We start from the raw sequence: 16938 nt of genomic DNA, 5'->3' as shown, positions 1-16938 counted from the left end.
TATTAATTATACGGACTCTACACCTAAAAAAGTAAAAATAAAAATTCTACTAAATACATATATAAACTATACAGATTTTTTCACGAACCACCACACTGTTCAAATATAACGTTTTACGTCGAATAAACCAATATTACGGCTCAAAGCGATATCAAAAGCGCTGATGGGAGGTTTACTTCCGAGTATTGGCTTTGTCGGGTCGAAATGTGTACAGATACTTTGTAAATACACTATTTTACCAAAGCTTTTTATTTTTATATAAACTCAATATCCTATATTTAAAATAGCTATTACACTATTAATTCACAGTTAATTTATAAAATAAAAGATAAATGACGGATACTTTTATAAGCGTTTTTCAATGATTCTTACCCCGGGTACTTACTGCCAACTGTATACTGTGTAACTGTAATTACTGCCATAACACTAGTATAATTCTTTTCAAATTTCTTAGCGGCCCAATGACGATTCGCACGTCGACTCCCTATTTCCCCTCAAAGCTTCTGTCTTTTGTTTTTCAGCGGTGATATCCCATCTCGTAAAGTGATAAAAATCCTATTCCACAATGTCTAAGTTCCTATGTAGTCGTTGGCGTTTCACAATAAATAAATAAGCTACGAAACGCAAACTTTATTGACAGGAAATGTGTGTCAGTTAAATTATTAGTTAATTATCCAAAACTTTACTTGGACATTATGAACCAGATCCTAAGAAAACCCAAAGAGAGAACGTAATGTCTTTCAAAATGAATTCAGTATGTAAAAGTAAAAGAAATAAGAATGAGGTATAATTTTAAATTAACACGGAGAATTCGAAACGGTCCCCGGAACTCCGAACTCTGCTATAAAAATACCTGTAAAGTTCGTCGGTCGTCTTCCCCTTAGCCGTAGGAAGTTTATCTATATTGAGAAAAGAGCAAGCCATCGAATACAAAACTCGGACCGAGTTTCAAGTACATTTTGGATTTCTTTCATTCATTACTGCGGGAAGGTTCGCGAAATAACGAAGTGTTTTACAAAATTTTATGACCTTACTATGTTTGATTATTGACTAATTTATACCAAAACATGCCTTCGACAAAGCTCTATTTTCGCGAGACTCTATAACTAATGAATATACTATTGCAGTACGATTTCACGCTGATGTAACATTCCTTAAAAACAAGTGGCCATAATGCCTGGTACAGTAGGACAATAGCGCTGGTATGGACTTGTATGCCAGCGCTGATTTTAAGTGCTCAAGTCCTACTGTACTGGTATGATGTAAACCAGGCATAATGTCTGCTTTCCTCAAACAAAAAATGTGGCTGCTTAAAAAAAAGAATTACTTCATCACAACATTTATTAGAGAAAAATACATTGAACATATCTGAAAATACTTGAACATTGTCACAAACATTTATCTTAAAGTTATATAATGAAAACAGTACGTATTTTTTTAGAGAAGGATACATACATAGGCCTAAGACGAGATGGATGGATGCGACTGAAGTTAGATGAATCTGAAAGATGAACCAGCTCTGTTCCTTCGTGAGTGGGATAAGGCGAAGGAGGACATGATGATTTATATAGGTTACTTTATTGTGCATATTTTCACGACACATAGATTTCTGTTAAATGACAAAAAATTTAATAGACATTTATAGATATGTATTAAGATCTACAATAAAACATCCAAGAATACGAACTTACTTCTATTCTCTGTTGAAATGACATAAACAACTAATTATCCTACGCATAATAATCTCATTAATATATAAAGATAGAAACAATGGCAACCAAAACCTCTTTTAGAGGATGAAAAAAAATTACTCTGACCAAATATTATTTTAGAATAATTATGGAATAAATTACTTATTTTCTTATTTTACAATAATCATACTAATAATAAAGAAGATCAATAACATTGTTTAATAACCAATAATATGGTCACTTAAGCACAGAAGACAGTATTATTATTACGTGCATTACTATTAAGAACATGCATACACATAATAGTGTCATTAATAACATTTATTTATTAAATTCAATAATTAATAAATTATTTAAACATCTGTTCTACTTTTACACATATCAATTATCACATTAACTGTTATGAATACTCTCTCAAAATAATACTTCTTTATTTCTTATCTACCTTTATTTTGTTTAAATTAATATCGAACACTTTTGTTTTTAATGCATTCTCGTAATGTGATTATACACAAGTGTCCGTGATGGAATCATTTATAATATCATCTTTATACGTACGTATGAAGATATATATATATATATATATATTTATTAATACCTATGTGCACATCCGTATTGTGTATGAGTGAGCGAGATTTCCAATGATTGCCCGACTGACAAGAGGAGAATTATCCGTAACTAATTGCAATCTCTATGATAGGTTACTCTACATAACAAGGTTCACCGCGACTAGACTGGGAGTTAAGTTGGTGGAAAGAGAAGCTAATGCTACGCCTACATTATCGCACGAAGATTCATTTTGTTCAATCTATGACGAATGCTTGGCCACATTTTAAAACTTGAGTATGTCACTATAATCTAAGCATACGAAAAAGTTAACTAAGCGCACAAAATGTAGCCAAAAGCACGAACTTTGTCGCGAGAAAACGCTACAATGTATGGCAATTTACCGACACCGACGTGATTTGCATATTCGCAATCATGATCCACGATAGAAGGAATTTTTTAGCTAGCGGTGTCGCGACTGTGCAAATCATTGCGTTATTTTTATATTGTAGCCGTAGCATAAGTGACTGCTCATGACTGGTCATGAATGCGCATCATGCGTCATGATTTTGAATAGCCCAGTGTCATTCCATTCGCAATCCCGGAGTGTAAAGATGCAATCAGTCGGGTTCATTGGTTTATCAATTGAATTTTTAATTATTATTATTACAGAACTGATCTTGGTAGGCGGGCATTTGCCATTGAGGATATATAGGGTAAGGAGGGTTGGTAGCTGTGTAGTAACCATGAGTTCGACGGCCGCGACCTGTCGACGGGACAGCGCGATGTCCGGTCTGCATCACAGGTTTGCTTCGTGGTATCTCTCTTGGTATCTCTCTTGGTATCTCTCTTGGTATCTCTCTTGGTATCTCTCTTGGTATCTCTCTTGGTATCTCTCTTGGTATCTCTCTTGGTATCTCTCTTGGTACCTCTCTTGGTATCTCCTGCCTCAGTACGTTCGCAGACTTGTGGTGATTGTAGTATGTTGGCTAGATTTCAAATTATCTATTTAGTCCAAAAACTTATAAGAGTAGTTGACTTACGGTAAAAGCCGTTTCAAAGACACATATATCTTAGCTCCTTATACAGAAGGTTTTAAAAATAGAATTAATTTTCTTTGAATTAAAAAGAAACTGAATATTTAGTTGCCTAGATCTTAATATTTAGAAGCTGTTCAATTTAATCATTCAATCAGAAATATAAGTACGACTTCTTTATGTCATTACTCTGCGAGATCGTAATACTTTCGCGGTCAATGTAAAAAAATCATAGTGCAGATTCAGCTACTGCTGAAGACATTTCTCTTCCATTCAATTTGCAAAGTAAAGGAAAACCGCATGTTTTTATGAGTTCATCTAAATTTATTTTTTGTTATTGTAGGACCATAGGGTCCCTAAAGATGATTAAGGACAGACACTGGCTCACCACTACCACACTGGAGCTCAGGCGCACGTCCGCTTCGTACCGCGTTCGTCACTCAACTACCCAGAGACAGCTGTCCCTCCCAGTGTGGTACATGAGACAGTGAATTGTATCTATTCCATAGACACAAACACTACAGTTATATTATAAGGTGGCAAACGAGCAAGCGGCCAACTGATTTGCCGAAATAGTGAAGCGACCGCTGCCCATGGACAACTGCAGTTGCAGATGTGGGCCTACCTTTAAAGAGCAGAGGAGAGGACGCACAAAAAATAGTTCTATTTCTATTTCCCATTCCTATGCGTCCCCTCCTCTGCCAAATCTTATTTCTCTTCCCATGATTTCCTCATTAGAAAAGGGTGGAAAGGGAACGTGAACTAAAATTGGCCTCCGGCACCACACTCATCAGTCGAAACGCGGAATTACTTCCACTTGACACCTGTCTTCTGTGTGATCTAAAAAATTAAATGAGTCTTTACTTACATTAACAGCCGCCATCACAGTTGCGTTGGCATGATGATATGATCTAGCTTGCATCATTGTTTGCATTCTATTTCTGCAGGCATCCGCTCTCTATACGTTAAAAACATTTATTTTTATTTCTGATGATATTAAGCCTGTCCATAGCCGTTCTCAATAGGTAAAAGTAAATTATGCTTATGTTTTTACTAAAAGAATTGTAAATAGAGCAGTAATTGAAATTTAAAACACCCGGTAACTAACCTGAGGTACAGCTGAGGAGTCGTGTTGAGGTATTCCAGGTTGCGGCATTTGCATCCCACTCATGCCACAGTCAGTTCTCTGTGTATTAAAAGTAAAAAAACTTCGACACATATTACTTTTTCGATTTTATCATAATGTGTAATTATAGGTAATTTTTAACGTATAACGTGCAATTTTTTCTTTTATTGGCAACGAAATCCATATGCCAAATTAATTGATCAATAATTTGGCAATCTTTGTTACCAAAGACTTTGGACTCAGAAGGACTCGATTAAGGAAAATATCGCAATAAAACATGTTAGGAGAAATTTTAAAAAGGTCAAGGTTGATAAAATAATAAAAAAGTCGATAATTCCTACGATATGTTATAAAACATAATTAGTTTATCATGTAAAAGTTGCGTCAAATCAATTCAAAGGCCGTTGTCACCATTGAAAGGATTTTTCATAGTGCTATTGACAACGGTTAATTAAAAAAAAAAACTCACGTATTTATATTCGTATTGTTGTTACCATATCTTAGCTAGACTAAAGGACAGATGATGTAATTGTTGCTATTACTATACCTGCATCATAGTATTTGCAGTTTGAGTATGAGGTATTCCATATTGATTTACCGCTTGCATCGTTTGAACTCCATTACTGCCTGATTCCATTGCCTATAAATAAGTAAACATTTAGAAGCAAAATAGTAGCAATAAATAGCCTTACTCAGTAAGAGTGAAATTATAAAGACCATATGTAGTGGCTTAATGACAGAAATCACCAAAATTTAATTCATTTTACGGAATTGAATAGAGTACCTGCATCATAGCATTTGTTTGAGGCATTCCATATTGCATCATTTGAGGCTGCATATTGTTTCTGTTCAACTCAGGAGTCTGTAAATTTTCATATCATTAGTGTTGAATTTTTGTCTTCTTAAGAAGAAATGAGAAAGAGGCAGGCGCTTGTATCTTGACATTGTCGTAAATTTACTATATTAAGATGCAACCTACCTACTCAAAATTTGATCTTAGAATTTGAGGACGTGTTAAAACTTATTTCGTTTAAAATCTAATGTCTTTAAGTTCTAGATACTTAGACCTATATTGCAAAAATGACATTTAGACCGAACAAGAATGTGAACAAGTCAATCAGACCTACGTCATCAATTTATCGTATATATTTTGTATATCTGTGTGAAGAATGCTTACCTGCAGAACATAGCTCTGCTCCACTGGTAATTGTGGGTATAGTTGCTGGTTATCATAAAACTGTTCTTGTTGATTGTTATAAACATTTGCGGTTTGGTTAGATGCGTGTACATTTTGATAATACCGTGCAGTTTGTTCCTTATTCGACTCCTTCCTTTGATGCACTTTATTCGAACGTGTGTTTATTTTAACTCTAGGTGCTGAGACTGACTCAGCGTCTGTTTGCGTAGTTTTGGTATCTACGACCGGTGGTTCTTTAAAAACTATTTCCGTTTGAGTGCCTTTGTCACATAATTTTTTTTTCATAGAAATCCTCGGAATGTTTACAACGATTGCCATGACACACTTCACTAGTGTTTGGAATGCTTTTGAATCAAAAAAACATCTTCCCCGTGACATATACGTGGGTCGCGGCGCTGTCTCTACTAAGGGAGACAACATTTCCATGGGTAAATTTTCTATCAAAGTATTAATTATTACTTTGTTTATTTCGCTGTGTTTTTGTATTTTAGCCATTGTAGAATCATCTAATGCTGAATAATTTCGATTAACTTCCTCGCTATTAGTGTTGTTGTCATCATCATGCTCACTCTCAACTGATGAAATATCTTCGTATGTTGCAAGCTGATTTGGAATTTCCCCATTATTACTGCGCTCGCCACTAGGTACTTCAATTGCGGACAGGTCATGCAATGGCATCTGGTCACGTCTAGTATCAAACGCATAATTTACGGGTTCTTTTGACATTGCGGATTGATAGGATGATCCTTTGTTATCGATTATAATTTTATTTGCACCTTTTGTTCGAATAACTCTGTTGTAACTTGAATCGGTTTGCGTGTTCTCCTCTGACATTGTTAAATCGTATACTTGGGAAGCATGTTTTGAGAGATCTATTAAATTGTTATTAGCCATTGTAGGCAAATTATTATTTATGGACTCAAGAAAAGAGTAATCGTAGGGCATGTCTTGGTTGGGTTCCACGTAACCGCTATACTCGTTATTGTTCATTTTACTCTTTTTAAGAACTGAAAAAAAGTTAATGAAGCTAAAATATCACATTTTTTCGTACTAGAAGACATTTAGCTTTACATACAATCAGAATACAAACGATAAAATAATTAAACTAGCGGTAAAAAAATAAAAGTACTATTTTTTTATTATTACTGTAGAACAGATTGCATAACCATATGTTACCGCAATGGAAACCCACTAATGTACAACATAGTAATAGCAGTAGCGTTGTTCAATTGCAAGATTAACATCAAACTGTTTTCCAATACTGTTCGCTTGCTATATTGTGTATGTAAAAAGCGTAGAATATTAATAAAATCTTTTCATTGAATAGCATTCGCCCGTGACTTCGTCAGCACAGAAAAAAGCTTAATAGCAGCTTAAAAGCATGTACCATCTACCTTCCAAACAAAGTTCCATCAAAATCAGTCCAACTGTTTCAGAGATTATCAGGAACATACGTCTTGCGGACATACAGAACAACAGAAGAACAGACAAAAATAAAAAATAAAAGCTTTTCGTTATAATTAAACAAAATACTTCCACTATACGAAAAAAAATTGTTTTACATTAAGGGCAATATAACAGCACCTTATAAGTTATTAAATTCCATATCAATATAAAGTAACATGATTTAAGCCTTCTGTCTTAAAAGATAAGCTGAGCAGATCCTAAACTAACTTAAATAATAACTTACAATACAATGTCTAGGCTTTATTAATTAATGTAATCAAAATAGAAGTTCATAAATTTTACTTACATTTCCTCGGTAGCCAAAGTTGTTCTTTTAATATTTTTCTTAAAGTCACCCAACTTATCAAAGTAGCCGAAGATGCTTTCGCGTAGCTTGATAGCTTTAATTATCTTCCTTCAAAAATAAAAACACAACAAACACTACCGTAAACTTGAAAGTTAATTAATAATTTACTCAATCATTTTAAAAAATCAAGAAAAGAAACATAATTCTGAGTGCAAGAAGAGTTTTCAAGCAAAAATACAGACAACCGAAGAGATTATTTGAAAACTTTTCAATGAAACGTGGATGTAACGCGCAATGCTTTCGTGTTGTTTCCTTCGAACAGACTGAAGTAAGCGCGCGTTGGTTAAGGGCGGCGTAATAACAGATGCCCGCCCAACACTAGAGCATGCGCGTATTGTGCACTACATCTCTTAATTTATCCATACATAATAATAAAATTGGAGTGTCTGTATGTAATATAGAGAAAAAAGTCACACTTGGTACACATAATGTATTTTCGTTGTTGCTAACGAAAAACCATTATGTGTAAACCAGAACGGCTGGACTGACTTTGACGGGACTTCGACGGGAAAGTAACTAGTGCACGCGCGAATATTATAGGCAACTTTTTATCTTTAATTCTCACGAAGTTGCGGCCGACCGTGATTTTCTTATAATTTTACTCAACTTTAGGATTATAAATGTAATTTCAGTTTTTTATAATGCTTTGCTTTATTACACCTCCGTACTAAACTAAACTACGTACTAAACGTTTCACTAATAAAAATATTTATTGTATACTCTAGCATTTTCTTTTCACGCCCTCTACAAAGAAGTCTAGACAGGGATTTGTTTGTTTTCTTTTTATACTCTGAAGCGTAAACATACTTATAAGTTAGGTATTTTAAATTCTAGGCGGACTAGGACAACATTGAGTCAGTGTATTCATTTATTGAACCTATTAATGTATATTATAATTTAATTAATTATTAATTTAATTATTATTTAAACTTAATTATTTAAACTTTCGTGAGACATTATAATGGGTATACAAGTTAAGTAACATGTTGAGTGCAAAGACGCGACGCGACCGCGAAGTTTTCGAAATAAACACTCGCCCTGAATATGTACCTCCGACGGGTCCGAATCTAGTCGGTGCCGTCACCGGACGATTATACGTGAGTTAAGTCGTTCTTAAATAATTTATATTTTTATTTACAACATTAAAGCTTATATTTTTTACAAACAATAATAGTGCAAAATCTATTTTATGAAAAGGGGCACCAGCTGCTAAAATCCCTTGACTCAAGAAAGCAGTAGTCATCATCAGTTATCATGCGCGCAGTTTCAAAAGTAACTGCCTTTTGTATCCAACCCTTTATGCAACTTCTTAAGACTTAATTGGTAGGGTTGCCTATAGCTTCTATTTATTAATGTACTAACGACTCGCCGTGATTTCGCCCGGACGGTAAAGGATGTACCTACGTCTGATCTTTTCTCTATTGAATAGTAAAAACCTTGTAATCAAGGCCGCGCTAGGCCCGCGAGCTTGGTTTTTGGATACGCTTATTGTTTGTAATTGTGATATGTTCTAAACTGTTTACAGAATTATGAACTGTTGAAGGCAATTTGAAACTAAATTAAGTTCTCTTGGTAACGTACACATTTTGAATAAGAATTTATATTAAAATAACAAAAAATCGCTTTGTAAATAATGCTTTTTCCAAACAAAAAAGTGGTTATTTTTAGATTGAGATATGCCATCTGTAACTTTTTGTAGCACTTTTGAAATCTACAATTCTCTCATAAATCCTCTTTTCATAACTTTAAAGGTTTAGCGTATATAATCCAAAAAGTGAAAATTTTGAAGGGTTCAGAAATATAATATATTTTTATCATTTATGTTTACTAAACATTAATAACTATGAGCAAAAACAATGAGGTGGATGGAAGAGTACTGTACCGACCCTCTATAGGGAAAAGGGTAGGTTAATGATGATGATTTTTAGACATCATAATAAAGACATTTATTATACGAAAGTAGTAGACGCATTATAAATATGAGCATTGTAATCTGTCCACCAACGTTTTAACCCATATCAATAGTTCGTGTCAATATCTAACTTTGTAATGAAATGTGTTCCAATAGAAAATACTTACGTGGCCAACTTTTTTTTACTTAAACTATTTTTAGACTCTACAGACTAAAGATCGATAGTGTTTTCTTTGCTTCGTTAGCATGTTTAAAATTTGGCTGTCACCCGCGATTTTGTCGGCGCGCCATTATAAAAATCTTTATAAGTATATGTGATAAGTGTTCTTCCAGACTATGTTCTCGTCGGAGCCAAATTTCATCAAGATCCGTTAAGCCGTTCTGGAGATACCTTCAAACAAACACCAATCCATCCATTTATCCATCCCTCCAGCCATCCATCCATCTAAGATAAGTCGGCTAAAAATTATAAAAATAATAGTTTACATAAAACATTACTTAATAGTATAATAAATAGCAAAACCAATATTAATAGCAAATAGCAACACTATCAGCTGCCAATTTTTGACAGACATCAGGCAGTGGCTGTCAGAAATATTTAAGGTTATGTTTGTGTAATACAAATTCACTTCATACATTATTGCACAACATTAGATTAATTAATCAAAGGTAAAACAGATAGGGGTTTTTGTGAAAGTTTTAAAAGTTAAATTAATAAAACATTTTTTTCACATTGAAAATAACCAAGTCGTTTGTTTATAAAAATGGCTAATAAAACAGAAGTAGTAAAACCTCATTTAGTAAGAGTTTATGAATTAGACGCTTTCGAAAGATTACTAAGAGGTATAAGAGTGCCAGCTTGTATGATAACTGAGTCACATGTAGTTGGTAAGTTACAATTGATTTTAAATTCATAAATGGAGAGAAAATACAAAAAGTTAGAGCTTATTAAAATTTTAGGACGAGTTAAAAAGTTAAAAATGTAAATGTAAAATTTCACAATTCCCTTAATTCTTATAAATTTCAAGCAAATATGACGAAAATAATCTTATTTTTAAATGATAAGAAATGTAATATATAATAGATAAATGCTTAATATGTAACGAAGGCTTATCAGTTCTCTTTTTATCACATAATATAATTTTGTAGTATTTTAAAGATAATTCAATGCATCAAAAAGAGTTCAAATTTTTTTTTAATATGAATAAACTTGAACTTGCCTGAAGCCTTACCTGATGTTATATATCAAAAGAAGATATAATTATCAAATTTGTTGACAGTTGATGAACAAAGTGTTCTAAAGCGTCTTAACGCATTGACCATTGGTGGCCCATCTGATGGGAACTGCTGTTCATGTTGTGGTGTAGGACCATTTACCACAAGAGCGAAGCAGACAGCCCACTACAAGGAACACTGGCACACATATAATTTAAAAAGAAAACTCTTTGGTAAACCTGCATTGACTCTAGGTCAATTTAATTCTAGACAAGGTAAGTAATTGTGTTTGATGTAATTGCTTTAAATGTAGTTTACAAATTTCAACAGGCTCTCGGTATAGTTCCAATAAGCCGTCTAAATACTTTAATTCTACCATTCTACCATTCTACCATCAGACGTTCAGACATACGGCTGAAATCCATCCTCTTGTAGTAGACATGCCCCGCATTTGAACGAAAAGGTTTGAATCGTTGTTCCTTTTGCATACTGCAAAGGATTGGAATAAGTTGCCAGCGTCAGTTTTTCCATCCAAGTACAACGTGGGGGCCTTCAAGAGTAGATTGATAGGTATTAGATTAGATTTAAAAAAATTACTGGGTTATTTCCAGAAAAAAGTGAAGTTGAAGTGATTTGGTGTCTACTAGGTTATGTCTTTTTATAAATAAAATGTGTTGAAACATATGTGGATGTAGAGTGATATTTTTATTGCAATCTATGGATATTTAGGTTATTTATTGGATAATTTTTAGATTTTTATTTTCATATTTTTTATTTCTTAAATATGACCAGTAACTGTATACAAACAAAATAACCAAGTATATTCATCATATACCTGGCCTTATTCCTGGGGTCGGCACAGGGTTTTATAAACCATAAATAATTTATAAAATAACCACGTTACACTACACTAAATTTCATTTATTAATATAGGAAACGGTTAAAACACTTACATTTGTCCGGTGTTGGCACCAAATAGTTTCGAGCCCATCGGGGCAATTTAATTTGATTTGGACTGTTACTGTGTCATTACAATCATTAAATTGTTGAAATGGTGTTAATTACATTAATTACAATTATTTTGTATATCTAATTCTTTCTTCCTATTATGCCATTTTTTTGCACTAAGAAAAAAAATAGATATTGTTGGTTATGCCTTTCACATAGTAAGATATGCCTTTGTCGTACAGATGATAACTCAAGTGTTTCTGGCAGTGACTCAGAAGGTGATGATGGTGGAACCAATCCAGCTAGTGATCTGTTTGCAGCTGCAACTAGGCACTGTAAGGCGTTCTTTACAAATCGATATGGACAGGTCTTCTGTGTGTACAGGTGTATTCTGCACCATAAAAAGGTATCTAATTTTTCTGCAACAACATATTATATGTTGATTTACAGGTCAATGATATTATAATGGGAACTAAAGAATATAAGCTTCAACTTATATGTTTAAATTACTTAATACATGTGAACCTCTCGGTTAATCATCAATTTATTTGTTACATTTGTTTCATCATAGTAATTAAACATTTCGAACGTTGACAAAAGCATCAATATAATAGTTCTTCAAACACATCATATTTATCAAATTAGGAGGAGCTGTCAACAGACGGTGATGGTCAACATTGGGTAGAAAGATGCACCCGTCTTTCTATCCCAGGCTTCCAACGTTGGGCAGTCCTTATGGTGTCAGGCGGTCATTTCGCAGGGGCTATATTTTCTGGTGGCATAGTAGTATTACATAAAACGCACCACTCTTACGTAACTCGCCGAGGTCAGGGTCAAGCGCAGGCTAACAGAGACAACCACGGAAATGCTCCGAGATCCGCGGGAGCTAGTTTAAGAAGATACAATCAGGCACAGTTTTTAGAGGTGAAATATTCGTTTAATATCTTATCAAGTTAACGTAAAGTAAATTATTAAGTAGTCAAAATTCTTCCTAATCAACATATTTTACGACTTTAAGTGACAATACTTTTATAAAGCGTTTATGAGAGTAATATTTTTAGTACTGTCTATCTTTTAGCATGTCCAAGAGATCGTAGGAAGCTGGGCGGAGGATCTAAAAGGTTGCTCGTGCATTCTGTACCGTGCGGTAGGTTCGATGAACCAAGCTGCGTTATTTGGGAAAAATTCTCCGTTAAGTAGAGATGATCTTCGTGTTAGGGCATTACCGTTTCCCACAAAGAAGCCGAGTTTCAAAGAAGTTAAGAGAGTACACGAGACTTTAGCTAGCTTCGAAGTCTATGGTAAGAAAGTAAATTTAAATAAATTGAAATTAAATACATTAATATTTGCCGCGATTTCGAAATCACTGCGTACAAATTTTTCGAGTTGTTCGAGTTTCGAGTTCGAGTTCAAGATTCTGAGTTAATTTATAATCAGGACTAATCACTGTGTTCTTTTATAAATGGTATTCGTCATTTGAAGACAGCTTTAAACTCGAAAACTATATTGTCGCTATTTATAAATTTACGTGAAATTAAATCTTACTATAGATTCTATGGAGCTTTTCCAAAAAGCATTGATAGCCTCGTCAACTAAACCTGCCAAACAGTCTGGTTCCGACGAAAGTAAAAAGGCACAGAAGAGTCCTAGCAAGATTATAAATCGAGCTAAATCCAGGTATTTGTATTGTACAATTTCTTTCATGTTTTAATTTTAAAATTATTTATTCCTACAAACGTCTCATTATCACCTTCTATATATTTCTGTTCAATAAAAATCAAAGGAATCCTCTACCTAAACACAGATTATAATTTGAAGTACATTTATAATAGGGAACGTCCAGCTCGAGAGTTGCCAACTCAGTTAATATCAAGCGAAGACGAAGGTCCTTGCTTCATAGACCTTGAGACGCCATTGGATTGGATTAAAACACTTTCCCAACAGAGCAGTCTCGGGATACTAACGAACTCTAGAAAAGATCTGATCAATGACTTGGCTATCGCAAGTTCTAGAAGCTCTGAAAGTCAAGACGATAATTTACCAGAGCATAAAGAACAAACAAGGAAGAAGAAAAACAAAAAGAAACCAGAGGAGGGTAGACCGACTAAGAAAGGACAGCCTAAAATTCCAGCTAATGTTCAAAAGGTACAGTCTCTTTACAGACTGTTAGTTGTTTTATAATGAATTGTTCATATACCTTAGGAAATATTTTCAATTAATAATAATAATTAATGATCTCCGGAATAATTTTAGATGTGGACGCTTATTGACGATAATGATTTTACATCGCTCGAGACGATCATCGAAACATGGGAAGGTGACGATTTAGAAGCAGCTTGCAACACACAGGACCCGAACGATGGCAACACTGCTTTGCACAAGGCCGCCATTGCTGCTAAGGGTGAAATGGTTACGTGAGTATAAATAAAGCACCCCCATAAATTGCATCCTCCAGGTTTTTTTTTTTTTCAGTTTGACAATAAAAAATGTGTGACGTTTTTTATTTCTTTATTGTCTCGTTAATCATTCAAATTATTTTTTTTTTCCTAATCAAAGCATTGTAATTTTCCATACAGGCAAATTTTAACAGCGGGCGGCGACCCGTGCGTTAAGAACCATCTGCTACAAACTCCTTACGCTGCTTCACCACACAGTGATATTAGGGTTTTATTCCGGCTTTTCCAAGGACAATATCCTGACAAATATAACTACAATAAGGTAAGAACTATAAGTGTTGTGTATAATTTGTTGCAATAGTCCATGTATCTATTTTATTTGTACCTTCAAATCTTTAAAATAGCAACGATTTGACTTTGACTCATGTCATATTTTTTTATGTCATAAGGTGGCAAACGAGCAAACGGCCACCTGGATTCGCCGCAATAGCGAGGCGACCGTTGCCCATAGACATCCGCAAATGCAGATGCGTTGCCTACCTTTAATCAACGGAGAAGGGGATGCACAGAAAGAGGATATTTCTCCTTCCTATGCGTCCCCTCTTCCGCCAAATCCACTTCCCCTTCCCATCCATTCCTAATAAGAAAAGGGTGGGAAGGGAAAGAGGACTAAAATTAGGCCTCCGGTACCATACTCATCAGACGAAACGCGGAATTGCTTCCACTTCACGCCTGTCTTCTGTGAGGTCGTGGTATTGCACCGGTCGACCCGGCCAATTCGTGCACCCAACAAATATTGTTGTTGCGGGATCTACCACTGTTAAATAGCTCCTAGCTAAAGTGTAATAACGTTACAACTATCTTACAATTTCCTAAAGACAAGACATATATATCTCTAATTGTAAAATTTAATTTGTATTTAGTCGCAAATCCCAGGCCCTGTCACTCTGGAGCAACTGGAACAGGAAAAGGAAAAGAAAGCTCAGCAAAAGAAGTTGAAGAGACAAAGAAATAAAGTGAAGCAAGTCGAAAAGATAAAAACAAACAAGTATTTACAGCTAACGGATGCGGAAAAGGTTTGTTCACACAATACATTTCTATACAAATATAATTTCCTAACCTAACATTAGTTGACATAACCTAACAGTTACATGTTTAATAACAAAAAAAATTCTACACTTTTAAATTTCAATTTTCTGCTTTACTGTGCTCATGGTTACTTAAGGGTTATTTTCAGTTCTGACCAGAAAAAACTAGCAGCGTATAATCTAGTTTTTTTTTTTTCTAGATAAGAGTTGACGAGCCACGATGCTTTCTGTGCGCGAATCGTCTCCCAAAGCCGCCATTCGAATATGACAAGTTCAGATTTTGCTCCATACGGTGTCTGCAAAACCATAGAAACGTTAGACCGCTACATATGAGTGCGTAACAGTGGATATACAACCTAATTGACAAGGCCATAAAGTTTATAATATGAATTTTGAAAAAGAATAAACTTGATCAAGCTCTGTAACTAGACCTTGTAATTAAATTTTTTAAGCTGTTTAGAAAAAATATAGTGAATTTTAAATTTGTATCTTAATTTATAGATAGTCTAAAAATCATTCTTCATGTCTTGGACAAAAATAGTTTTTGTATAAAAAAGTCCTGAAAGTCGACAAGTGATTATGGTCACCTTAACTAAATTTGTTACATGTCATTTCTCATTTGTGAATAGACAGCAATTTAAGACGTTATAGTGGGTTCGATTCCACTTCAGATAAAAACATAATATTGTTTCAGTTTTTTTTTTCAGTGTTTTTTTTTTTCAGTTTCAATGTTAGATATAGCTTATATGTTTAATTCGTTTCAGTACTGGAAATTCTCAGATTATGAATGCGCATGTATACGAGTATTTTGTGTTACATTAAATTAATAAACAAGTGTTTAATTTTTTATTTATTTCTTTAGACTAAGGATTTTATTCATTGGTACTTAATTTAATTATCTGTGGTACTCAATTTTACTAATTGAAGTTGAAAAATTGTGTTATTTAATTTTTTTATTTAAATGTTGATAATAATAGTACATATTTTTGAATATTAGCAAAATATTTTTTAACAATCTGAATAAATAGGTAGACGAATAAAATTAATATATTTTTTTTATATTGAATAAGTTAGCGCTTGACCACGATCCCATCTGATGAAGTGATGATGTGGTCTAAAGATGGTACGTTGTGGTGATATATACTAAGAGTTCACAGTATCTAAAAATCTTTTAATGTAATTAACTTTTTTATTCTTTCGCGTGATGGAAAATAGTTTTTTTTTAATTAGTAGTAATTTTTTAAATAAAGTAATTACATTATACATTTGATCTACGTATTTTTTTTCTTCAGAATTTATGTATTAGAATTATTCTATCTGACTATTGTTTGGATAGAAAGGTGATATTTAAGGATAGTCATCCATTGTATGCTTCAAATGACCGCAGGGCGACAAACTTGAGGTCCGTGTGTAACCGCCCGAAACGGTACCATCTGCTTGAAACAGTCAGTGTAGGACGTATCTATGGTTTACTTATACCAAGTGCGTTAACGACAACACTGCCATATTTCAAGTGCTATTGTTAAAATGTATTACATTTTGATTTAATAAATAATATTTTTAACATTTTTGGATTTTATTTATTATTATTTTCATTTTGGTCTTTTTTTTTAATTTAAGTTTCAGTAACTTGAGAATATTTGTCTCTGGTTGATATAGATTTACTCATTAGTCTACTAACATTTAACTAGTGACACTTTTCTTTGGCCGCATTAAATTAACATTGAGATTAATTACTACATTGCCTTCTGAAATTATCTGGCATTTTCAAAACTATTATGAACCATCATTTAGTGCCTTGAAATATTTTTTTTTAAATGTTTCCTTAATTTTTTTGCAATCAAGTTGATATAACTACAAAAAAATAATACAGAAGGATTGAAGTCCGCTAAAAAAATGCGTTCACTGACCGAGCGTTTGTACCGTAGCTACATTTTTATTTCGAACGGGCGAAGCACAATCTCTTCC

General features: G+C 33.7%; 2 protein-coding genes across 2 annotated transcripts; one reads left to right on the top strand and one right to left on the bottom strand.

Annotated features, from left to right (window-relative positions):
- Window positions 1-2867: 2867 nt before the first annotated feature.
- LOC106712311 lies at window positions 2868-6067 on the bottom strand. The gene is made up of 7 exons (XM_045680777.1): window positions 5578-6067; window positions 5185-5262; window positions 4948-5040; window positions 4383-4460; window positions 4143-4232; window positions 3167-3226; window positions 2868-3082 (listed from the first exon to the last, which is right to left on the bottom strand). The coding sequence occupies exons 1-7, from the start codon at window positions 6022-6024 to the stop codon at window positions 2891-2893; spliced, it is 1038 nt and encodes a 345-aa protein (XP_045536733.1). The 5' UTR covers window positions 6025-6067; the 3' UTR covers window positions 2868-2890.
- Window positions 6068-10039: 3972 nt separating this feature from the next.
- LOC106712224 (ankyrin repeat and zinc finger domain-containing protein 1) lies at window positions 10040-15398 on the top strand. The gene is made up of 11 exons (XM_014504735.2): window positions 10040-10211; window positions 10604-10813; window positions 11729-11892; window positions 12132-12410; window positions 12565-12787; window positions 13037-13163; window positions 13319-13631; window positions 13740-13900; window positions 14063-14204; window positions 14806-14958; window positions 15171-15398. The coding sequence occupies exons 1-11, from the start codon at window positions 10088-10090 to the stop codon at window positions 15309-15311; spliced, it is 2037 nt and encodes a 678-aa protein (XP_014360221.2). The 5' UTR covers window positions 10040-10087; the 3' UTR covers window positions 15312-15398.
- Window positions 15399-16938: the final 1540 nt, after the last annotated feature.

Source organism: Papilio machaon, chromosome 13 (assembly GCF_912999745.1).
Source record: "Papilio machaon chromosome 13, ilPapMach1.1, whole genome shotgun sequence".
NCBI lineage: Eukaryota > Metazoa > Arthropoda > Insecta > Lepidoptera > Papilionidae > Papilio > Papilio machaon.
This window is presented reverse-complemented; position numbering and strand designations above follow the sequence as displayed.